This window comes from Peromyscus eremicus, chromosome 12, assembly GCF_949786415.1.
Source record: "Peromyscus eremicus chromosome 12, PerEre_H2_v1, whole genome shotgun sequence".
Classification (NCBI taxonomy): Eukaryota; Metazoa; Chordata; class Mammalia; order Rodentia; family Cricetidae; genus Peromyscus; species Peromyscus eremicus.
Genome location: NC_081428.1, coordinates 53,159,461 through 53,186,092, shown reverse-complemented (window position 1 = coordinate 53,186,092; position 26,632 = coordinate 53,159,461). Strand labels below are relative to the sequence as shown.

The 26,632-nt window shown below is 39.2% G+C and overlaps 1 protein-coding gene across 2 annotated transcripts in view; it reads left to right on the top strand.

The window, feature by feature from the left end:
• Positions 1-6,904: 6,904 nt before the first annotated feature.
• Lsamp (limbic system associated membrane protein) overlaps positions 6,905-26,632 on the top strand; it is a 637,116-nt gene continuing 617,388 nt past the window's right edge. Inside the window, exons 1-2 of one of the 2 annotated variants that reach the window (XM_059277383.1) lie at positions 6,905-7,094; positions 8,005-8,083. In XM_059277383.1, coding sequence (XP_059133366.1) covers positions 7,055-7,094; positions 8,005-8,083 — 119 coding nt within the window. In that variant the 5' untranslated portion in view covers positions 6,905-7,054. Of the gene's footprint in view, positions 7,095-7,434; positions 8,084-26,632 lie in introns of those variants that run through there. The other variant, XM_059277382.1, reaches the window with a different exon arrangement.

Genomic DNA, 26,632 nt, shown 5'->3' with positions numbered 1-26,632 from the left:
AAGAGATGAAATGGAAGTCATTCTTCAATGCATTCAGAACCTTTCATTAGCTAGACCTCAAAACTTCAGTCCGATACTGGATTTCCATCCTTCATTACAGGCTGGTTAACATGGCTAGCCTTTGCAAAGGGCATGATTACATTTTCCTCTCCTCTTGCATATATTAAAATACCATTATCTCCAAGAAATACTCTGGCTTATTTTCATTGAGTTATTACATTTTGATTCTGTTCTTTCATGATTCAGTCTCTGCTCACTAACCCCTCATTTGCTGCTATACAAGTGATCACCTGGTTGTATTGTGTTGGTTGTGAGTTCTTGGTTTCCTGAAGTTGTAGTCTCTGTTTTGTTACGTTTAGTTCCTGGGCATAACCAAGAAAAGGATTGTATATATGTATTGATTCATTTGTGGCCCTTCTTTGTGTTGGAGAGCATTTTTGAAAGGCCTGCTCTAAAGCTGTATACCACATTTGTCTCTCTCAAGGAAGGGCTTTTAATGTAATTCCTCTGTGAGAACCACACTGGGGCAAATTGTCAGTTTTGTGTACCAGTGAAGCCTCAGACCTCAGCATAGTAACTGCTACATGGTGGTTTCACATATTTATTAATAATATTTATGGATGTGCTCATATATAGCAACTGACTGATGAGATGAGTCTTGTGAGCTCCCTTCCTCTCATCTAAGCAGTGCTTCTACATTCATTACTGAAAGTAGAGAGGGCCAGGAATGTAAATGCTAAGCCAGAGAGGAAAGGAGGATACTTTGAAGCATGCACACTTCTGGGACTCTTTGGATAATATAATGACCCAGCACTAGACTTGCCCTGCAGCTCAATATTGTCAGTAAGCTCTGGAGAAAGCATATTAGTCTTATTTACATGACTTATAGCCTCAAGATATTTATCTAGGCATTCCACTCAAATTTAACAGGTTAGCTATTGCCTGAAAAATAAATATAGATATGCAAAAAAAAATTGTGAAGATTAGCTATTGCATGACATCTGTCCATCATATCATGCATTTATTATTCTTTAACAAAATCTTTTTTATACTGATAGTCTATCAACATATAGGAACCATAATTAAGGATATGCAGCATTTATACCTGGACAAGCAGTAACTGGAACACTTTAGTTTTTTTTCTGTATGGCTGATACTAATAGCAGTCTACTTGGCTCTCTGTCGGTTCTTTCTTTCCATGATGAGTGATAACTTTTCACAGGTGAACACTAGAGTTAAATCAATATAGTGGGGAGAAAGGCTCGCCTGAGGAAAACAGAGATGACTTAGAGCAGAATATAGACTCTCGGGGAGGGACCTCCCATCCTGAGCCAGTCTAGTCAATCTCAACGTCACTTTATCTCAGTGTCATTCCACAGTCTAAGCTAGTGTGCACTGAATAACTAAGACATCCTTCTATTTCGTTCTTCATTTCCACTGTAAGTTTTAGACAATGCATGGTCCAAATGTTATTCTTAACACTCTTTGAAAAACGTCAATCAAATTATTTAAACCCCTGGTTGAAAATTTATGTTACTAGAATAAAGCTTAACTTCTAATCTTGGATTTGTTTCATTATGATATCTCCTTAATTTTAATTTCTTCCGTTTCTTTTCTACTTCACACTGCGACATGTGTATAAACTTCTCTCCAGGTTTATTGTCACCTTTTAGCTAAAGGCATATAATGCACACATTCCTGTTTTAGTGCTTTTAATATGTCATTTTTTTAAAACCTGGAAAGATCTTGTTGGTATTATCATGTCTACTTCCTCATGTTTTCAGATTAACTTCAAGCTAGTTTTTTTTTTTTTTTTTTGATGTATGTTTCCCTTACTAGATCTGTAGCCCATTTATACTCTGCCACCCACACTTTTTTCCCTACAGGTTTTATTTGCAAAATGTTTTAAATCTGTTTACTTGTTTATCATGTATTTTGGTATATAGGATGCAAATTCTATGAGAGAAGAGTCTTTGATTCTCTATGTCACTCCCATAAAAATGAACATACATTGAGTGAATGAATGAATCATAAGCTTATACTTCATTTTGGAGCAGGGAACTGCAATCCTGTTTCCACTCTTCATCATTCGTTGACCTATTTTTCTGAATGTAGAAATGCAATGCACTACAGCAGCCTCTGACACAGGGTAGAATTTCCTGAATCCTGTTGTACTAACATTGTACTAGCATCTTACTATTCTGAAGGTGCTATTCCTGCCATCTTCCCAGATGCTGCAATGTTCTTCCCATTCTGTGATTGGTATCTTGATAGAGCAGAAGCAATATAAATACAACAATGCTTGGATAGTGTTACCTCCTTGTAGATAGTGGCCATGGCGGCATATCTTAAGACCTTACGGGGGGGGGGGGGGGCGGAGAGTGGGCCAATGCCAATATATACAATTCTTTGAAATAAAAAGGAGTGTTACATGTACGGATATGCCAGCATGCCAGTGACTGTTTAAGTGTGGGTATGCTTATGAATAAGGAAGAGCAGAAGTGAAATGTGGGGATACAAGTAACAGCTGAACAATGTCTAAGACCTTGTGAAATCTGGGACACATCCAAGCACTGATGCCTATAAAAATAGAACAAGTGAGCAAAATCTACGTTGGTAGAAGCAGAGGACTGATTTGATAACAATGAATCATGGCACACACTAAAAGTAAAACTTAGACTGATTTTCATGATGCACAATTTGAGTTAGGGGTTTTGTTACTGGAGGGCTATGGGAAGAAACTGGACATTATTTAACTGACATGAGACTGACTGATTTCGTTGTTGTTGTTGTTAGTTGGTTGTTTTGTTTTGCTTTTCCTTTTGAAGACAGGGAGGCACATATGAATATGAATGTTGAATTTAAAGGTACCACATTCCAATGACAAGTCACAAGATAATGCCACACTCATAAGCATAAACTAAAGTACCTGAACATTGCTTACTTATAAAGAAATCATTGAGAATATGATAACAGGGATCTTGAGGAGAGTTGTTTTTTTAACAATTCTGCATTTCTAGTTCACATGGAAATACTAATTCTACTTTATGAAAGCAGAGTATAGACAAGGTATTATTATGATTAAGACCTTACAACTGTATAAATGTAGAATGGTTCATTAATAATGTTATAGGCAGGTTTAGCATAAAATGCAAGCAATGTAGCCAAATAATTAGTTGTACATTTCAGGCTGCATCGGGATTTTGTGTGAGCCTATTACCTTACAAAGCTAAACAGGAATAACCCTTCATGCTTCTTAGGGTACTCAGATGTGAGCCAGTTTTTGTTTTTCTTACAGCATTTGTCCCTGGAGAGAGCCAGAATCTTCTAAAGCCTCTTTTAGAAAGGCAGTATGTTATTTTAAAGTAGTAGTTAACATCATCCTACTTGGGTGATGATGGCTGTTTCCCATGGCTAACAGCCATACTCGCCTTACAAATAACCCAAGGATGTTCATTTTTGCCAAGCTCCTCACAAATATGTACACAGTGATTCTGGAAAAATAGCCTATATATGTTTAAGAAAGTCATCTATGTGTTTCTTCTCGACATTTCTAAGGAAAGAAAGTAGTAGGGGAGTTAATAGCAAGGTAGTTTGGAGGGGAATGAATGTGAGGGTGAGATATATTATCCAATTTTACACTCTATTGATGTATAGAAAGTAGGAGATTATAAAAGAGAGAGAACCAGGACTCAATGAAGAAGTGAAGAGGGGATGGTGTGAGAGACGACACTGTGCCAGGGAAGTCCATGGATACATTACTCTGTGAACCCTGATATTCACCCTATGAGTGGGCTGGGAAAGTCGGCCATCTTTCCATTCTAATATTCATCAAACATAGAACTCTCCTTTGAAGCCAAGGATTGGAAGAAAGAAGTTACTGAAGTTCTGTCTCAGTGTAATTCCATTGCATTATTGACTGACATAATTAGCATCATGGCTGAAATTCTAGTTGAATTAGACTAAATTGCTGAACATCCTACATTAGAGATTTTCTAAACTGGGATCTTTCTTTAAAGATTGTGTTTTACCTTATGTGCTCATAGAAAGTCAATTAGCTTAAACCAAAGTTGCCCCAAGAACCAAACTAAGCTTAATGAAGATAAAAAAAAAAAAACTCTTAATTGCTTTTTAAAATATTTTCTATGCAAATATGTACTTGTGATTTTGTCTTCTTAATTAGGTTAACTATTTCTATTGTGATTCAGATTATGATTTTTGACTAGTATAATACATCTTTTTCTTAGTGTGGTTATGGAGACAAATCCCAAATATGATTGATTAACTACAACCTCTACATTCCTACTCCTACTGGTGTGAATTATTTTATGTACTGAACATCAAACATTACACTTGCTCCACACACCTCCTAGGAGGTCATCTCATGCTAGCAGCTTGAAATTTTTGGTATTAGTTAACAGTCATGTGTTAATATCTTTCCCAAATAAATTCTACCACTGTGTCATACTTCTCTTGGCCTGCAAAATCCTATTCCCTTCTTCAGGGAAAATCCTGTCCACTAACAGAGGCCTTACATTTACTCTTGATGAGTCTAATCCTTCTCCCTAGAGCATCTAGGAATACACTATGTCCCCGGTGGGCCATACCACTTATCTAGCATGGCTAGATCTCTGTCCACTGCATCTTTTTTTTTTCCTTTCTTTTTTTTTTCCTTCTGACTTTAGAAGAACAGCTTACAACAGGAGAGCATATACTGCATCTAAGTCACTGTGTAACAAATCCTTGATTTCTAAGAACACAAAGATACTCGGAAGGGATGGTCCAGCCTGCTAGCTAGTACATGGCAAGACAGGGGGCTTTTCTCCTGTAATCTTGACATCATACCCTTTAGCATGGTAAAACTCATTTTTTTCCATTCACAGTCAGAATTATAGAACTTTTGAGTCAACTAACCACTTTGGCCATTTCCTCACTAGTAAAATGGGCTCAAACTTTCAACAGCTAAATAACGAACCAGCAGTGGTGGCACATTCTTGGCTTCTTAGGCTGGGGACTGCTCATCACCACTAATAGAGGATAACTTGATTTATGTGAAATGAACTCACAGTGCAAATAAAAGTAATTAACTTTATAAACCTTGAATTTGGGACACTGCAGATTCCAATACCGTAAAGTATTTTCTTCAAAGACGAAAGGTCTTTGTTTTCTCACCTCTGTAAGGGTTCATCTACCTTTAAACTGATAAAATGCTGCAACAGAAAAGAAAAATTCTTTGAATATTCTGGGGGACAAGACAAATCCCAGCACTGTGAATGCTACCTTAGGGCTTGTGCTCTGGTGGGATTTGATAAGGATTCTAAAGTTTTTTTTTCTGTTTTATTATTTTTTATATTGCAAATGTCTGTACCTAACAATGTGCCCTGGTTAGTTTTATCAGCTTCACACAACCTCAGACATATCTGAAAAGAGGCATTCTAAACTGAAAAAATGCCTCTAACAAAGAGTCCTGTAGGCAAGTCTGTGTGGCATTTTCTTTATTAATGATTGCTTGGTGTGGGAGGTCCCAGGCCATTGTGGGTGGTACCACCCCTAGGCTGATGGACCTGAGCTGTATAAGAAAGCAGGCTGTGCAAGCCATGAGAAGCTTCAGCTCCTGCCTTCAGGTTCCTGCTTTGAATTCCTTCTCTGGCTTCCTTTGATGATGGACTGTGATGTGAAGTATAATCCAAGTAAAGCCTTCCCTCCCCCAAGTTCCTTTTGGCCATGGTGTTTTATCACATCAATAGAAACCCTGACTAACGCATCATGTAAATAAGAAGCATAGAGTGTGTGTGTGTGTGTGTGTGTGTGTGTGTGTGTGTGTGTGTGTATTTGTGTATACATGAGATATTTATGACCTGAAAAATGGTGCAGAATTGGGACAGAGCAAATGGAACCTCCCCATTTAGGGTTTCCTCTAACAGATGTGAAAGAATCACAGTGATGACTCAGAACTATCTTTTGGTTGGGGTTTTACAGTTGCCCTTGTGAAGTTTCCTTAGTATCATAGAGGAAACAATTGAAATTCAAAGGCTTTGCTGGTGCCAAAAAGCCAAAAGGAGACCAAGAGTGTTCTAGGGGTCCAAGGATGGTTTGCTTGTTCAAACCCTGAAAGAGTCTAAATATTTGTTCCTCTTCTCACATCCTTTGATAGCTGTCTGGCTTCTTGTACAAGAACCTGCAAGTATGTATTGCCTCTTGATTGGAGATGTGAGTCTTGTAATGTCAGCAGTAGGAAACTGACTACAATTTGTTTTGTGGTTTTTTGATATTGTCTTCTGTACTCTGTGAATGCTTGGATTTAGGGAAGGAAGGAAAGGAGAGAGAGAGAGAGAGAGAGAGAGAGAGAGAGAGAGAGAGAGAGAGAGAGAATATTCAGGACAGGAAAGAAGTCTTTGGCTTACCCAATCTCATCTTCCATCTCCTGAACCAGAGCTGAGGGAGCTGTCTGGTATTTCAAACTCTCACTTGAATGACTAAGGTGTTAGCCCCTTATGGACCTCGCCACTTGGTGGTTGTGTCATTGAGCAAGAGTGGCAAGTAATGATTATTTACACCTGTTTAGTGTCTGCTTTCACTGGAGTGCTGTCTGTGGACTTGGATCTCCTTGTAAATGACAAACTTTCTGATCTACTTCCTTGTACAGGAACATTTTGAGAAGCAAGTGGCTTTAGAACGGCAATGTACCATTTGAACGATAATCCCAAATCCCATCACTCATGTGTCAGCCTGTGGGTTTCCTGGAGAGTGAGGTTGATTTGGGGATCAAGGATCAGCTGCTGAGGCTGGCACTTAGGAAAGACAAGCCAAGCATTCACACCCCAGACCACTCAATACCAGCATTGTCTCCAGTCCATCTTTCATAAGGGGGCTCCAAGAGGGGGAGGGGGATGAAGTGGGGAGAGAAAATAAACCGTTTGAAATCTTCAGGAGAGGAGGAAGGGTGAAGACCACGTGACTATGGAAAGCCATTTGCCAGGACTATGAAATTAACTTTGGCTTTCAATCTGGGAGTTTCTTCTCTTTTTCTCATCTTGCTGGTCCCTTCCGCCGCATGCCTTCCTATCCATGTGTATGTAGCCCCATTTGTCAAGGTTTGTGTCTCTCTTGTGCCATGCCTTCCCTCTTCTTTCCTGGACCCTGTCTCTTGTCCGTTTCTTGCTTGAGTCCACCTCCTTCTCCCCTGTCTTGAACAGTACCTCTGAGCCCCATCCCCTCTTCTTAAGGAAATCAGCCTGGCCTCAGATGGAGCTGTTGTCCTGACAACCCAAAGGCGCATCAGGCTTTCATTGAGGCTGGCTGCTGTTGAAGGGGGCAGTTGTGCAAAGCGAGGGGCCACGCTGAGGGAAGGGAGGAGGGGGATGACGCGGCGGGGCTGTTGAAAACCAGCAGGGTAGGGGGGAGGTGCTGAGTAGAGAGAGAACACGCCAGGGACTAGAGGGAGAAACAGGAAAGGGAGGAGGGGGGAGAGAGCTCCTGGGTTGCTGCCGCTGCTGCTGCGAGAGGCTGTTTCTTTACTCTCCCTGGCAGGCTCTCCTGCTGCCTGGGAAAGTGGGTTACAGAAGGAAGGAGCTCAGCCCAGACGCTGGCAGAGGAGCAGCCAGCCACAGAGAGTCCAAGGGAGCACCCCTGCCGTTGACAGTCGCCTCCTCATCATTAAGCGTTTTACATTTGCACTCTTCCTTCGGAAAATTTGTTCCTTCACTTTCTCCCCCCCACCCCGGCTTGGATTTGATGAGGGCTTTGTTAAGTCTCAGAGGGGAAAGAGACTGAGCGAGGGAAAGAGCGAGGCAAAGTGGAAGGGAGTGCGCGCTGGACCCGCCCGAGCAGCCTTGGCAGTGGCTGCTAGCCCCACGCGCTAGAGCCCCTCTCCGTGGCCAGCAGCGCGCACACGGGAGTCCACCGCGGACCAACTCGCCGAGGCCACCATGGTCGGGAGAGTTCAGCCCGATCGGAAACAGTTGCCGCTGGTCCTACTGAGACTGCTCTGCCTTCTTCCCACAGGACTGCCCGTTCGCAGCGTGGATTTTAACCGAGGCACGGACAACATCACCGTGAGGCAGGGGGACACGGCCATCCTCAGGTAGGGCTTGCGGGCAACTTTTCTGCTAAGTCTCTGTCAGTGTGTGTGTGTGTGTGTGTGTGTGTGTGTGTGTGTGTGTGTGTGTGTGTGTAATCTTGAACTCCAGCTGCCCTGGGGTTGCAGGCTTGTGGGGGGGGTGGGTGTATGTGTGTTTGTGTGCATGTATGTGTCCCTTGTATTGACTTGAGGACTTAACCGGGAACAGAATTCAAGGGAATCTGGTCCCTGTGGAGAATCAATGGTGCTGGTGGAATGTTGTTCACTTCTTTGAACGTCGTTTCCTCTAGTCAAGAAAGCTTAACTTCATCTATGGCATTAGTGGCAATGGGCTGTATTCACGCTGTGGTAATTGTTCGCGCTTTGCACTTAGAGTTTTGTTGAGGTTCCTGGATTCAGGCACACGAGTAGTTGAGTTATGGCTCTCAGAGAGTGGTACACAAGGCTGCATTCTCCTTGTTCCTGTGTGTGTGTGTGTGTGTGTGTGTGTGTGTGTGTGTGTGTTCCTGTGTGTGTGTGTGTGTGTGGCTGGTGGTGATGGTGGTGGTGGTGGTGCTCAGCAAGGCTCTTAGTCTGCCCTAGCAGTAGTTTTGATAGAAGACTTTCTGTAAAGATCTCTGAATTGACATCGTAGGCAATAAATCAATCTTACAACTTTGGATGAATACTGAGGCTTTTTTGGAATGTGGATAGAAATCAACATAAGAATGAAGAGAAGGAGGGAGAAAAGACCTAACCTAATGGCAGGCCCTTAAGAATAGACTACTTAAACACAGAGGTGGAGAAGGCATTAACCTGGCATTACACAGATACCACAAATTGACTATTGACTTCAAAGTCTTATCCCCTCTGCAGGTCTGCCAAGCTCTACAGTATGATTTGGGATGGGAATTTGGAAAAGCATCCCAAGTCCTTGAGAGTTTGACCCTTCTAAGGTAGAGAGACTTGGATGGTACCTCGTCATTACTCTATTTCCTTAAAACCCACAGCTTCTTTCTTGTATTTCCCTTCTACCTTCCCCCTCCCCAGATTTACTTGACTCTCTGGCAGATAATAATAGAAAAGGGGGAAGAAAAAAAAGGAAGTATTCTCCTTGGAGATCTTTTAAAATCTCATTTCCTCCAAATATAATGACCCAGTGTTGGTCTGTCTATCTAGATAATATTCCTAGCTGTGGCAATAAAAAACAGTATGCCATAGAAAATCAACCTCTAATCTGTGTGGAAGGAGCTGATAGTGCATAAACCCCGGGGCATCAGGGAGCAGTTCTGTGGCAGAGCTGCCGACAGCAGCAAAGTTTTCTTTTCTTTTCTCAGAAATAAATTTGGTTGGCTGTCACAGAATGTCCTGCTTTGGGATCTCTAGCCTTGTTAGAGATGAAAGTGTGTGTGGTATGGTGTGGTGTGTGTTCTGTGTGCGTGTGTATATGTCGTATGTACAAATGTTGTTCTTGACGGTAAAAAGTAAGCACATGATAGTGTGTGGGTACCTCTTTCTTCATTTCCTGAGCTTTGAGTGATTATGAATCTCAAACACCCTCCTAGCCAGAGACTTCCCCTTGTAGCTCTCCAGCTCTGTAAACCTGAACGTGTGATTTATCCGCACGGAGTAATACGATTTATAGAGTAATTTATCTGTTTGCAAAGGGATTTGGACATAATGCAGAAAATATTTTTGCAAACACACAAGCATGCCTTCCCAGCTGCTGACATTCATATTCCCTAACATCATTAACCCTTTACTAGCAGCAAAACTGTGTGTTTCTGCTTATCCTAGAAGTGTTTCTTTCCAGATTACAGGATTAAAGGTGAGAACTGTCTATGCTCTAAATGTATCAAACTTTTGATTTAAATGATTGAAAAGTTTGTAAAATCTTTGTAAGTCAATACCACCTGCAACCTAAGGTATATGTGTCTAAGAATCAAAGAAGCAGGTACATATTAATCAGAAGAATAAATGGATTTGGGCACTTTCATGTACTGTAAACATAGATGTCTACGTGTAGGAGAAGCAATCTCATTACATAAATATCTGTATAGGATATGTATGTGCTTTTGTATGATGATGGCTCAAAAGAAATGGAGTTTTGTTCTTTTAGGTATCACACTTTATCAGCTATTACAGTTTGGAAATGGAGGATGTGAGAAAAGATAACAAATGCAGTGCAGGTTACTCCCAGGGAAAGGGAAAACAAACAGGGTGAAAATAAGTCACCTAGGGAGTCCTTTGCTTCTCCAGACCTCACCTAACATGCCCTCTTTTCTGTGTTCTTTGACTCAGACAGGGCTTTATGTTTGAGGTTGGTGGAGCTCTATCAGAAGTAACTATGGAGAGAGTTACCTTTGTTTTCGTAGCTGACCTTCTTCTCAATCTCTTTAACTTAATCCAGTCTGCTTTGTGGGTCAGTTTTCTGGTGAAGAATAGTGCTGTTGCTTTCTGTTTGCAAGTCTCGCCTGGGAAAGGCATGCTTCCACTTTATTTGTGACATTTTGCTGGGAGTGTGAGCTTCCAGGGGAGGAGAGGAAGGAGAACTGGATTCATTGGCAGCCACAGGAGATGTTTGGCACTGAGAAAGTGAAATGGCAAGAAGAGAAAAATCCTCACTTAGTGAGTGTGTGGCCCTGAATAATTTGAAATGGTAAGAGGGGACAAGGGAGGCTTGTAGTTGTGATGGGCCGATGACAGGAGCTTAGCTGATGCGTCTCCAGAACATTCACCTTCTTGTTTCCATAAACTAGAGTTTCAGTACGAATCTAGGAACTGATAATTATTTTTGTATAAAATAATTTTTGGTGCAACTGTGCATTTTGTTAGGGAAGTGTTAATCTTGCAGTCATATTCCGTAATTTCCATCTTTTTGAAAAACATGAAAACAGAATTATGACCAGACTTGAAGGATATAGCCTGACATACACACACCTAACCTGGTTGTTTCTTGGAGGAAACTTCAGATCTTTACGAAAACTTATATGAGGACCTGAGGAGAACCACCAGACCACTTCCATTCCAAAGACAAGCAACCAAAGTGTAGTCCACAGATCTGTAGTGCACCAGCAATTCAGTGCCTGGAGTTCCCTTCTAGACAGAGTGAATCTGAATATGCTTTTAGACTGCTTTGCATAGGAAAGCATGTGACACATAGGTATCTCAGAGGTGTTACTCATGATGCACCTCAAGTGTTGTTTGCTTGTTTGTGTGTTTGTTAACAAACCCCAACTACTTCAGTGCTACCATCTTAAATAAGGGGTTCCATCAATCCTTAGAAGAATTTCCTGTCCTTGCCTTACTAACCCTTTCCCCTGACTACAGACATCCACTATTGTTTAATCTTGATGGATTGAAACACATGTAGGTCTCTTGATAAATTACAGACAATTGGAAATAGGTTGTACTCCATAACAATCTTTCAAATTATGAAATTTTAATGGCCACACTGACCATCTTATCAATATTGGCATGGATAGATATTGATAGGGTGCTAGATCTCAAACAACTACAGAGACTGCAGAAGACATTCTCATTATTGTGCAGGTGCTCATGAAGTTTCTTTGTTAATATTCCTATGCATACACATATGAAGATAAAATATAGGGATGTATATGGTAAAATGTAGGTTCTTCCCAGAAATGTGATTATAATTAATCTAAAATTGAGATATTGAACTGATATTTGTAATTCCATCCCTCTTTGATGTTTGAGGGATATTACAGTATTTTTATGATGACAATATTTTCCCCATTGAAATGACAACATACTTAATAAGTATATGGGACTTTGAATGAAACTAGTGGCAATGTGAATGGTACTTAATTTTTGTTTTCCTAAATTTTAGTTGTTTGTTTCTCTGTTTGTTTCTATACTAACAGGGAGGAAAGAAAAAAATGATGGGATTATTTGACAATAAAATGTAATAAATCCTGCTCGGATTTAAGAGAAAATAGGACTCCTCTTCTATAAGGCATCTGGAACGCCTACATTCACTAAGAAAGTGTCAACACTCAAACAAACTCCTGGCACAATATGTGATTCTTTTTTTTTTTTTTTTTTTACTACTTATAATTCACTATTTGAAAACAAACTTTGTGGGCCTAAAGTGAGAGTCTGTAACAATTATGAGCTTTCCTTTCTGTGTGGCTAAGTCACTAAAGGTAATCAAAATTTATTGGCTATCACTAATACTTTAAGGACCATCCATTGCCTATAAAACCCTTCATTAAATATACGTTGTAAAATATGGAGTTCAGCATGCTATATATATATCATTTGGCTTATGGCATTTTATATACATTTTACTAATGAATGGTTATGCACCTGTAAATTATACTGTTTGTTGTCATTTATGGCCCAAGAAACAGAACAGGCAAAGCTCATGAGACAATTGCAAACTGTGAGTTCTTGTGCTTCTGTGAGTGTTGAACATATGAGTATATATATATATATATATATATATATATATATATATATATATATATATATATATATATAAACATACAATGCAAGGTGTAGGCAGTTTTCCTGGTTTATGTAATTTTGACTTCAAATGAATTGTACAACTGTGGTGATTCATGCCCTAAGGCAATTGGTGAGGGTTCAGCATTTGTGTTTCCCAAAGCTGATCCTGCATAACAGCAAACTCAGGGCAAAAAGGATTAGTGCACTTTGTTGTGGTCGCTGCTAGCTTCAAGTACAGACAGCTGTGACTCACCTGATAGGAAGTGGCCTGAATGTGCTGGTCTCCTTCATGTCATCACCTGAGCCTTAGAGATACCATTCCTCCAAGCTACTACTTTCTGATTTCAGTGGATGGCCCTGTACTCTGCATGTGTTGCCTGTGAGTTCCCAAGACTCATAAGATCTAGGTTCTAAATTTGGATCTCTCCTTGTAGGCTATGACTTTGAGCAAATCTCTGAATTATTTTGAGCTGCAGTTTCAGTTTGAAAATGCTGAAACTGTCTATTTTAGTTACTGTACAAGGTTCAGAAGCTCACAATAGGTAAAGAAGGGGAGTTCGTTGAACTGTAAAGTGCTACACAAGAATGAAGCCCCACTCCTGTCTAAGATACATGCAGCCAGATAGTCTTTATGTAACTATTGTAGAAGGACCCTGTTTCTTGCACTTGAGCATTGAGCCAATGGTTCTCAACTTGTAGATCACAACACCTTTTTTGAGGTGTGTCGGGATGTGTGGAATGACCCTTTCACAGGGGTCACCCAAGACCACCAGTAAAGACAGATATTTACAATACGATTCATAACAGTAGCAAAATTACAGTTATGAAGTAGCAATGAAAATAGTTTTATGTTTGGGGGCGGGGTCACCACAACATGAGGAACTATGTTAAAGGGTCACAGCATTAGGAAGGTTGAGAACCACTGATTTGAGCAGATAAGAAAGAACTTTGCATGGAGGCCCGGCCTCCAGAATGTCTCATTCAGTTGGCCTACAGCATAGTCTGACCATCTGCATTTTTACCAGTGCTTAGATGACATTGAAGCTGAAGATGTGGGCTGCAGTTTGAGAAGGACTGCGAGGTTTTTGTATCAGTGTGGTCCACAGGTGGGCACCGGAAATAACATAGTCACTTGTTACAAACAGGAATCTGAATCGATTCCAAATTGGCTTTGAGGATCTACATTTTTAAGGAAATCCCCAAGAAGTTCCTAAGCACTCTCAAGTTAGAAACTCCCTGATTTGAGTTCTCACAGCCATGCATCTTTCCCAGAGAGGTTTTGGAAAACACTGAAGCTGTTTTTAATTTATGTGCATTGGTGTTTTGCTTGCATGATGGTGTCAGGTACACTGGAACTGAGTTACAGACAGTTGTGAGCTGCCATGTGGGTTCTGGGAATTGAACTCAGGTCCTCTAGAAGAACAGCCAGTGCTCTTAGCCACTGAGCCATCTCTCCAGCCCCAAAGCTGTAGATTTTTGACACTCATAAACTCTTATTGGATGGTTTTAGGAAAGCCTATCTTTAACTTGTTGCTTCTTGGTTTTAATGGTTCAGTTATATAAACAGAATGAAGAACCACCAGATTAGTGTGTGAAAAAAAAATTCACTTTTACAAACCATATTCACAGCAGCATTTAATAGATATGCAGTAAAATTTTAGTCTTGTGTGACTTAAGAAATATGCCATCAAACAAAAAGATTCAATTTCAATTGGGTTGCCATAGTGCCATCTCTTTGCTATATGATTTCATAACTACAAATATTAAATAAATAGTGGGGTGACTTTATTGTAGACCCAATTTAAATAATATCTGTTGCAATTGTGTCAAAGCTCGATTTCTTAAAACCATCACCCTGTGCTTACTTTATGATACTTTACTTTAGTCTAGCAGGATTTAAAAGTGGCTGTTTTTGCCAGTGTTTTAGTGTTGTTTTTAATGCTGTCTCTAAGAGAGTTGAAGGGGAATAGTCAGACAAGAAAACCTTCTTAGTTAGAATCTATTCAAACAGGCTTAATGCTTCGGATTCATATTTCCATGCACACAAACACGGTTAGCAAAACAACTGTATTTGTAGAATTCGCCTTGCCTTTACATTTTGATCAGTCTTACTTTAAATTCAAAGACAACTCTTTATTTTCATAGATAAACACTTTCCCTCTTTTCATGAAGTGTGTGGTAAGTTTAGGTGGCTTACTAGGAAGCCAGAAGGGTCACGCATGCAGAAATAGCCTCATCTATTAGATGTAGATAACTGACCTCTGCCAGGCACACAACAAGCTATTCCAACACTCAAATGAAAAAGCGATCATCAAAGTGTTTTATCAACTATACAATGATATAAAACACAAGCTCTTAAAGATTATTGTCATACTTAAAACATAAAATAACTTCTAGAAAATGAGAAAATTTAATAAAATGGCTTTTATTCTTATTTTTATGGTCCATGCTGCTCATTTGTTCACAGCTCTTTTTATTAAGTCCTTTAAAGTCACAAGAATCTTGGAATATCATTGTATCACTTACTTGGAGCACAGGGTGAGTGAACACATTTTTGTAGTCACCTGCAATCAAAACAAGATCTCAAGTTAATGTGTGATTAACCTTCGCAAAATAAAACGCTTTACTCCAGGCTTCCTTAATTACTGCTGGAGAGAGGCACAGACATTTAGAATAGGAAAAGCCTTAGAGATTAGGCAGTCCACTGTCATTTTAAAGGACTGCAACTGAGGAGAAATTTAGTTGGTTGCTCAAAAGCATAAGTGACTATTTGAGCCTAAAAGCTCCTGTCATTTATTCTCATACAGTATGATGAGAAAGTAGTTTCTTGTTTTTCATTGCAACTCATGATACATCTTTTAATCAGTCTACATACCCCAAATTGTGCTCAAAATATCCCTTCTCTTTTCTTCCTTGTGAACGTTTCTTCTCTCTATTCCTCTTTCCACTTCTTTTTTCCTTCCCTCCTCTCTCTCTCCTCAGCCTTATCACCACAAATAAATTTTACATTTGTTGATGAAAAACCATCCAGTTATAGATAGGCAAGGATTTTTTCCCCCCTGAAATGACCCGTTTTTAACTTTCTCATCATTTCTCTAAGCCAAGGTTGTTGTCTTTCTTCAAAATGTAGCCTCAAGTTTCTATTCTTAGAGCCCATTCTTGTAGTTGGCAAAACCGGTCCCAAGATCTCCTGGGCTCATTTGAAAGTCCTTTTCCGTCATGACTCTGGTCTTTTTGTTTATTGCTCAGACTTCTTTGGCTTCAAGTCTTTTTCCCAAGGTTACACTTACTACTTATTTATTGTTACCCATGGCCTTATGCCTGGTTACGTTCTGTACTTTCTCTTTCAGGGGACTCAGTTAGGATAGATTCACAAAGATGTGATCTGAGTCTTTCCTTTCATTTAATTGGCTGTCTAGTACATAGCTCAGAGATTACTATACATGTTAGAGCCCTTCTTGGTTTGTTAGTTAAAATATTGGAAGTAAATAAATACTACTTTTCAAAACTTATTTTATATATAATTTATAATTTGCTTTAGGCTAGCAACGTCTGTGATGGTTTGTGGCCCAGAACGAACTGGATATAGAGTCTTCTTAATTCCTGTAAAATACACTCTATGGAGGAGCCTTTGGGTTTTTACTGTGGCATGAACAATGAAATTTCTTGAAGCTCTCTTACAAGGCCCAGCGTGAAATCAGGGAGAGCGAACATGTTAGCCAAGGGAAGGGCAAATTACAATGGGGTAAATAATGGAACATCCCCTCCAGGGAACCACAGAGAGGAGACATTCCAGGGTCACAGGGAATCTGCCATCTCCCTATGAAGACTCAGTCAGGACTGGTAGGGCTTAGAGAAGGAACAGAGTTCTTGGAACATAACTTGAATAGACGGAGGCCTCAAGAATGAATGACTTGGAACCCAAGACCATTAGCAAGACGGGTGACTTGCTCAAGCTGTAAAACCTGGAGACTCTGGCCATAGAACTGAAACTCTGTATAAAGTCTGTGGTAATGTTAGGGTGACTGACGGTGAACTTCAGAGCACTGGGCTTTACTTCTTATTTGTAAGATGAAGATCAGAGTACTTTGTCCAGCTCTATGGAGGTGGGGGGGGGGGGGAATGAAGACAACATTTTGAAATGACCTTGCTTCTTGATTACTTAGTTAAGCTTACCAGATTATATCTCTCTACATAGATCTTCCAGACTTCACAAGATTAGGATAACCATGAACCCAAGTACTCCTTCTGATATCCCAAGTCTGTTGTTTTCCAACATTAGTTTACAAATATCACCAGATTCTGCAAAGGTCACTCTTCATCTATAAATCCTTAGCTTGAATAAACCTCTATGACCAGCTTCCTACACCAATTGACAACACCAACTCAGGGCCTCTCCTGTTTGCAGCACATGGTGTGCTCATTATTACATGCCCAGTATCGGGTTCTAGATTCATTTACAGTGCTCTCTTCCTGGAGCCGCTTCCTTTGCTATCTCCTCCCACTCTCCCATGATGCTTTGTTATGAGATCACCCCTCCCACACCTCCCTCCAGGCTCAGGGCTCCGTTATACAGCTGTCTTGTTCAGAAAACCCACTAATTCTCTAGGTGGGCTAAACGTCCTATTTATTTTCACCGATAGCCTCTCTCTATACCTTGTGCTTAGGGTTTAGTATACTCTGGGAAAACACTCTGTTTATTTCTTCCTTGCCTCAAGGACAGGCATCTAATCTACTTTACCATTTAATCTCAGAATTTAGCTTAGGATCTGTAGGAGCTCAAATAAATATTTGCCCAGTAAGCCGAATAGAGAAGGATGGTAACACTATACATCAAGCAGACTAGACTTTGATTTATAAAAGAAGAAACAAATTAGGAGAAGGCAGGACTGAAGGAAGATATTTTGGTAGGAATTCAAACACTATTAGATTAATTATGGGTCTGCAACTGCAGAAGCCATAGTAGTAAAAACCACATATCAATTATTCTCTGATGGCGGGTGAGAGTGAATATGTGGATTTCTCTAGAAGTACTTTCAACATTTCTGATAGCAGCTGCTTTCCAAGCACAGATTTAAAAAAAAAAAAAAACTGAAAAAGCAAATGTGCATAGTTTGTACAGATCCTAAAGTTTCAGCAGCCCCAAGACTCTGCTCTTTTCTCTGACAGAGGAACTGCTTTGTGTGAAGAGGACTCACTGTGTGCTTCCGAGGTGTGGTGCTGAGATTTCTCCCTCTAGTGGTGGCTAGGGACATGCAGGGTCTAGATGAGGATTTAGAGTAAACCTAAGGTTGCAGGGTGGTGTGCAGCCGGTGTCCATCCATTCTACTTTTGTTGCTGTTGTCGTTTCTTGGAGAATAAGAAAAGGTAACTATCACTTTCATTTGTAAGTTACGAATTCCTCCTGCACGATGATGCCAACCCGGGTTTTACATTTTACAGCTCATTACTTCTTCCTGGAGAAACAGAAAACTAAGTGTATAGTGAACTTTGTAATACTCTCAAAATTCCCTCCTGCATGTTTTTTCCATGGTGGAGATGGACATCATTTATAGGAGACTAGAGAGAGTGCTTATAACTCAGGAAAAACTTGGCACAGCCCTTTATACAATGCCACATTGTTATTTATTCCATTGCAATATATGATCATATATTTCCATATTAATTATCTGTGTATTGTCTACAGTTAATTATATCTGTTCTAAAGTTGTATATTTACTCATGCCACCCTTGTCCCACAATTCACTATAAGATACAGAAGTTGAGCATGACTGTAGTGCAGCTGAGCACTAAGCAAAGCCAAGCGCAGCAAGTATCTACCTGTTAAAACACTGATTAGGAAAATACTTGATATCCTGACTTCTTTTAGTGTGCCTTTAGGTAAACCTCACTCTTGCATACCAGACCACTCATTTTGTGAAATTTTAGTTTTAAATAGTTCCAATTTGTGCCTGATATTTGTCCCGACATAGCCAAAGATTACTGTCCCCTTATACATAGTCTGATGTGTTTGTATGACCATGACTTATTTGATACACCTGAACCATTAATTCAGCAGATGGAGTGAGTCTTGTTGATGCTCTGTCTAACCTCTGTTCTATCTTATTATGGTTGAAAATACGAAGAAATAATTATAATAGCCACGATGGACTGCTTGACATATAGTGGTAGATTATATAAACAACAAAGGAATGTAAGTTTTGGTTCTGAGAAAGTCATTAGCTATACTAACTTCAGGAGTATTAGTAGTTTCCTTTGCTAGAACATCAAACTGAGTGTGATTCTTATTGGCTTCTTAAGAAAGATCTTGATCTGATAAATCAGAGAAACATGGCTGAAAATAGCTGAGTTCATCAGCAGAAGAAATCCATGCTGTTATAAGCAGAATGATATGCTCAAATTAAAAACAAAACAAAACAGCTCCAAAGTTATCTTATAAATGTCTTTATGTATGAAATATAAAAATTATATATGCCTTAGTTCTTGCACAAAAGTAAAACAGAACTCAAAATCTAGTTCTTCTAAAAATAAGACTATGTATTTTTACAGAATCTGTTATGAGGTGTAAACAATCTGTGTCATGAATATGCATAATCTATTGTATGGATGTGCTTAACTGAAGATACTAATTTTATTTTTAATTTATGTCTACAAATATTTATAATTATATATACATCCAAAAGCATAAAATTTCCATACCAAAGAAATGAACTTGGGTCACAGCACATTTTAACAGGTACCTAATTAATATGATGTACCAGTAGTAGTGGAGAATTTTACTGAAGAAAACTAAAATTTTTAGATTATCAAAGATGAGAACAATATACAAGCATCACGTATTAAGTGCCTTAATTTGTTCTGATTAATGTTTTATTTTAAACACTTCTTATAAAAGGTGCTAAATCTATTTTCTAAGAGAAGTAACATTCCTTGTTTCTGGTTTCTATCCAATCAGAGCTATTGTGTGGTTCCCAAAGACTAACATAGGACCTAAAAGTTTTTCTCCATTTTCTCTACCAAGACAGATATTAATGCCACCTTCCCTGATGGAGAAGTAATTGTGTTTTGTTTGGTCCACTTTCATTTAGTCCTTGGTACTTGAATCTCAAGTGCAGGCTAAATTAATGTTTTCTTTCACTCACAGTTGATCTAGTGACCTAGTGGTCTGTTATTAAGCATGCTTGCTGAAGGAGGGAGGGGGAACTACATAGTGAAAAACAAGAAGAAGAATTTTAACCAAATATCTATATTTTAACAGATGAAATATCAAAATTATGCCATCATATCCTTTTAATTGTACATCCTAGAGAAATGAAATTATTAGAACTATATCAGAAGTTTAAGCTGCGAGATCTGTCTGCATAATGCCCAAGAAACTACAAAATTTAAAAATGTTTAATTGAAGAAGTGGTTGACATCAAAACTTGTAGAAAACAAAAGTAGCTTCAGAGTATTATGATAGGCATCTAATATGATCCTAGTTATAAATGAGAGGGAAATGTGCATTAAATGATAAATCAGCCAAAGGAAAACACGAAACAAGTAAGTACTAAGATGTAACTTTACACTGTTTTGAAAAGTAAGCAGTGACTGCTAGAAGCCAACATGGTATCCCTGGGGACATACTTCCGCATAGAGAATAGGCTCCCTTAATGAAAAAATAATTCTCCAAGCTGGTGGATCAGGAAAACACCATTCACCTTGAAGATGTGGATTTTGACAAAGTTCCTTTTATAGATCCAAGAATGGGTTATGGATTCAGAATGAGGTAAATTCTTTGCAGTGTTGAACAGATGAATACTGATGGTGCTAAGAAAACTCATTTAGTCTGTCTCTGACCATGATCAGTATTTGGATAGTAACAGTGTAAGGACAGGTGTGATGATGTGAATGACACAAAGAGAACATGATCACGAGGTGTTAGTTCACATGGCGTTACATAAATGTGGAGGAAAGTACAAGAGAAAAACTGTGGCTTTATGTGGAAGAAGGGTGCCCTATGTACGTGATTTTACTGTGTTTCATCCGGAAAATAAAACACTTAAGTCAAAAAGAAATGCATTTATGGTACTTTAATTAAATAGAACACGGTTTAGTTGAATAAGAACATATGGTGAATAGCTTAAAAGATGAACAGTCAAGTGGCATAATAAAAACTGCAGGGCATCCACTCCAGAAGACCCAGCCCCATGCACCATTCTGCCATCTTTTGGCTTTGTGTGTGGGGGGCAATCACTTAGTCATTCCTGGCTTCTGTTTCTAATTTTAGAAAATATAAGTGATCCAATGATCTTTTTTCCCCCACCCTCAAGGATGTTATAGGAATGAATTTGGTGGATCTATAATTCTACTCCTGTACGTCTTGGTTATCTTTATTAAATCTAAGTTACTTTTCGACCAAATAAAATGGATTTCTTTGAGCGGAAATAAATTTTGTTATTTGTATATTGAAAGCAGAGGCCAGATGACCACCAGTAAGCATTCTAAACAACAGAAACCTTTCATATAGTGCACAGTGGGAGTGGGAAGTTTTCCTGGGCTTCTCTGGCATATGCATTCTATAATTCTACTATGTTCTGAACTTCCACTCTAGTTTATTTTGTGTGTATTTAATCTTAAATTTTGTCGGTATCACATTATAATTTTGGTTATGAAGGATTTCATTCAAAATTGGGTTCTGTACCAATTTTCATCAAGTTTTGATATTCGTGTTCTTATTGTTTTCCTCCCTCGGCAGAATTTGCAAACCTCTCAAAAGATACTGACATTTCATTAAAACTGAAGTCCTGTTTAGACCTCTCATCATTCTTCAGAGAACAATATTAAGACACATACAATCTCAAAATTACTTTTAGAGTTCAGATTGCTTCACAGAAATAGAGGATATTAATCGGGTAAACCCTGACCGTACCCGACTTCTAACAGCCTCTACTCCTTTCCCTTGTGTTAGAAGTTTGCTCAATTTCACCCTGTAGTCTGACACCCCATTGTATGCAACACCTCTCACTGAAATTTCCTGCCACCTCATCTGAAAGTTATAGGAACAGGATGCCTAATGTTCACAACAGATTTTCACCCTGTGTCAACCTCCTGATCAACACGGATTTTAGACTGTTGTTCCCCAACAGAGTACAACATGAAGCCAATTCCTAATACACGTTTCCTTTGGCTCTCTCTTCTCTGAGGCCTTAGGCATCCAGAACCTCTTACGTCCCTGGCTCTGTAGGGACACAGCCATCTCCCAGATGCTTAATATAGTTCTTTCTTTTATCAGGTCCCGCAGTGTTATCAGAGACAGTTTCCAGGAGAGTGGAACAAAGTATGGCAGAGGTCCCGGTCCATTTCCTGTGAAATCTGCTGGTCCTAAGCTGAGCAACACTTGGCTGTGTCGGTTTATACTTTCCTATCAAGTTTCCTCCCCAGAAATAATAAAGCAAATGAACTTGAATTTCTGACTTTTCTCTTCTTACAACTTAAATATCCTCTGCCACCATATATAAGATCAACCAACCAACAACGTGCATCCATATATCAAGGTTAATAATGTAGCCACCTGCTCTTGAACCCAAGTCTTTCATCAAAACCAGAATTTTTGCTCTTATTTTATATGCAGCACCTTCCATTTCTATGTCATGCTGCAAGGAGACCTTAATTTATTTAAAAGTGCAACTGCTAAAATTCATAAACAGCAACCATCAGAGTATGAAAGCAGGCTCTTCCTGTTGATCTGACAGGTTCTCAGCTGACTGCCTCATCATTTGCAGTATTTATGGAGACAGAGGCATGTTTGCAAGATTTTTGTGGAACCAGGAAACTTTAAAGTATATAAAGTGGAATTCAGGTAACAGTTTTGGAAAAAAAACCTCGGAAACATCAAATAAAAGTGGGAGGTTTAAAAGAAGAATGAAAAGGTAGAGACTTTGAGAGAAGAAAATCAGGAAAGGATCTGATATCAAGGTTTCAGAAAAGCACAAATACCTCCATTCTCCTGTGTGGAAAGTGCTGAGTATTCCGAAATGGCAAAATCACAAACACAAAAAAATGAAACTGGGACTTATTAAAAGATAGTAATAGCGGGTACAAGTATTATCTGACAGAGTTTTAAATAATTCAGAGTTAGTTCTGTAACACTAAAGTTGCAGTTCCTCTGCCATACACTCCTGTAGAGCTTAGGGATTGTGTCAGAACTTCTTATGGATCCTAGATGCTAATATGGAGACATAACATATCTCAAACATGGTTTGCTGCTGTTTCCCATATATGTGCAGTCTCTGTTATAATTAAAAGAACATACACATTTTGTGATCCAGGGTTTTTTTCCCCAAATTTAAACTTTCTTAATAAATAAGATCTTAATAACCAGAGTTGAGGGTGTAACTCATTTGGTAGTATGCTTGCCTAGCGTGCCCAAGATCCTGGATGGAGGCAGGAGGATCAGAAGTTCAAGGTTATCCTTGTGCTACATAGTGAGTTCAAGGCAAGCCTGGGATGCCCTGTCCAAAACAGGAGGGTGGCGCGTCAAGATCATTAGAGTCAAAAAGTTTGCAGACTTTTCTAGACTAGGCAAAGGTGCTTTCATTTAAAAGTATAGTATGAAGAAGAGGGTTGACAGGGAGAGAGAAAAGGGCATGTTCTACATAAATGATAAATCACAAATAAAAATCCATCCATGGGGAAATTAGGAAACACTTATAGATAGAGCTATGAAATGGGAGTAAATGCAGAAGATAAGATAAATTTAACTGGAAGAATTGAGTGTAAAGATCCACTAAACCTCAAGGTTGAGTAGCCCACTGAGGTATAACTCAGAATTTGGGGTCAAGCAAAACTCTGAACTATGCGGAATCATGAAATACCCTCCTAATTGAGGACATTATGTGTTTTTTTTTAATTACCCAGAGATAGAATTTAACATGAACATGTGTGCCTAAACCTATGCTAGAACCTGTAATTATGAAATAAATTACAAACATTGGTAATTTTAAGCCTAAGAATTAGGGCTCTTTACTTGCATTAGTCATTTCAAAGCTTTGTCTATATATCTTTAAGTTTTAATTTACCAATATATTTACTTTTATGAAGGACCCACACCATACACATTTCAGTCCTAACAGGACCCATTCTGTTCTAGGACCTCAAGGAACCTATACAATACAAAAATTTAGGTAACAACCTACATAGTAGATTCCTAATTGTGGCTCAGATGGCTACTGAGAAAATGCTGTAGGTTGATGTGCTACGATGGGCGATTTTAATGGAAGAGCTGAGTCTTAAGATTCAGAGAAACACGATGGTGGTACAGAGTGACTAGGGAGGCAGGCATGGCACTAAGAAGAAGGCATAACAAACACAGGAAACCTATTTCAGTTTGTGTGCTATTAAAATTATCCCAGGAGACTTTTGTTTTGCAAGCTCTTTGGCACACTTCTTGAATTCAAGGCAGATTAGTAATAATAATTACACCCTTGTACTGTAGCTTCTTGGGCTCATAATCCCTCAGCATGAAATGCAGCCTTCCTGTTCTTTGGACAACACTGAGCTGCTACAGAGGCAGGAACTGGAAGGGGTTGAGGCCAGGACTCAGGAAAAGATGGCACAGATAATTTTGGGTGTAGCCACACTTCGGTCTTGCTTACCCTGCTGCATCGCAGGGCTTTTACAGTTTTATTACTATTATTTTGCTTGTATTTTCTTTATACTTGGTAAATTTAATGAGCTGTCTCTAAGTAATGGAGCTGTTTTATTCCCAATGCTATCACTCTATTCCAAATCCTTATCAGTGCATGACAATGTTACTCATCTCAGTCTTTCCACATGTTCAGTTCCAAATTTTTGCTAGGCTCTGGGCGAAGTGTTGACAATCAGCGGTGAGAAAGATGAAGGTTAGAGTCCAGTCCTTTAGATTTTTAATACTTGAGCTTTTCTTTTTCAAACACATCTTTTCAGTAATTCTTTACCTTGTATAATAAACTAAAAGTGACCTCAAATCTATGTCACATAATTCTCAATTTCTACACAGCCAGGAGACCTTGAGTGTCTTTGCCAAGTATTCATTCTGTCTTCTTGAGGCAGTGTCTTGGTATGTTGATCTGGAGTTCCTAGGCTCAGATGATTTTTCTGCCTCAGTCTCCCTCCAGAGTAATTGTGACTCTAAGCATATGTCATACGGCCTGATTTTATCATCTCTCTTTTGTCAGTGGTATTTCCTGTTGCCCTGTGCCCATCTCTACCTGTGTGTATATTAAGATATTGTTTTCCTTCAAGATGTGGTTTGTCTTTAATTTCTCTGTTCCTAAATCTTATTCACCTGGAGAAGGCATAATTTTGTCTTTGGTTGAATATTCCCTCCTCTGATCTACTTATTTGTTTATTTATCATCTTCCGGGCAGAATCTAGCAACTTAGTGCCTGAATGTTGCTGGTAGTTGATACATTTTGACTCTATTTCCTCACCTACATTTCAAACCCTCTATATGACAGTGTCAAGAAGGACTGGAGACAACAGAAATACTTTGCTTGAGAAACCTCTTCTTGGTCAATGTGAATTGATGTGCTTCTCCTAGCATGTACGTGGCATGCTCTGCATTTTAAAGAGGAGGAGATAAAACTCTGGGGAACACAAATGATGTTTCTGTGATCCAGCAGCTACTCCTGACCCCATTCAGAGAAGGCCTGTTTTCACTAAGTCTTGATTTCTCATTGGATCATATAGGCCCAAAATTAGGGCTGATTATAGGGTCATACTATCCCCCTTACCATCAATAAATGGGGTGGAGAAACCTGTAGGAGCAATGAAAATATCAAAGGAAAACTGTTCTTTTGAAATAGTTTTCACGCTGATTTAGGGCGATAATTGCATTCCCAGAGTTGATGACTTGGCAGAAACTTTCTGACTCAGACATCTAGAGTGACCACCAGGTTTCAGTGCCCACCCCTACACACACACACACACACACACACACACACACACACACACACACACACACCAGTAGGAGATTTATTTGGCTTGGCAGACTATTCTTCTTCCCTTCATTAGTGAAGGTGGCCTCTTGGGAATGACATTTTCAACAATAATGGAGATACCTCCTCTCCTATCAATAAAGCTGTGATTTACAGTATTTAATCTAGATGAAAGGAAGGAAAAAGAAGGGCCTACATGCAGGAGAGATGAAACTGTAAAATGGCTCACTCCCTAAAGTTTTTTTTTAAATATATAGAGTATTAACTTGGCTCCCAGCCTTATTTGCAGCATACAGAGCTCCATCAATCAAAAGGATGAAAAGCTGTGCTTTCCAACACTGCTGCTAGGGCATTTGACTACTGGGTTCTGTAGATTTTATTGGGTAAAGAACATATTTAATCCTTGCTATCTCCCCTCTTGTCCTGTACTAAGCCCGTCTATATTAAACGTAGAAATTTCTTGTGTGATTTTTTTGCCCTGGAATTATCTGAAGCTCACTTTTTATCCATGTTCCACTGTAGTCTGCACTATCCTGTGAACCTCAGTGATACAAAACATTCATTTCTCATTAACAAGAGCGCACTCGGACTCTATTTTATTTATCCGTTTATAGGTTTTGTTGTTGTCTCGTTTTGGGGGGAGTTGTTTGGTTTGGCTTGGTTTGAGTTTTTAGTTTGTTCTTCTTTGCCCTTGGATAACTGCCATTTGAAGCAGCTAGACCAATGGAAAATTAGTATTGTGTCACTAGCTTAGAAAAGCTGGAATAAAATGTAAAGCTTTCCCCCAAGGAACTATAAACTGCTCTCACAGACGCTTACCCTCAAAACTTAAGTGTGTGATTTAGTGTTTATTCAGCACCAACATTGTACAACCACTTCAAAAAAAAAAAAAAAAAGCATTCTGTTTATCTAGCACTCCAAAGTTCTACAGGATGTCACATCCATTGCCTAATTAGTTCTCACCAGACTCTGGTTCTGAAGCAAACGGGGACATGCCCATTATCCCTACCACATACACTGGAAATAAAGCCCGGGCTTTTTAGCAGAATAGTTGAAGTCACAGAGCCACAGGGCATGAAGGAAACACTCCCTGATTCATCCTGAACCAACAAAAAGAGTTGGCTTACTTTTTTTCCCTCTC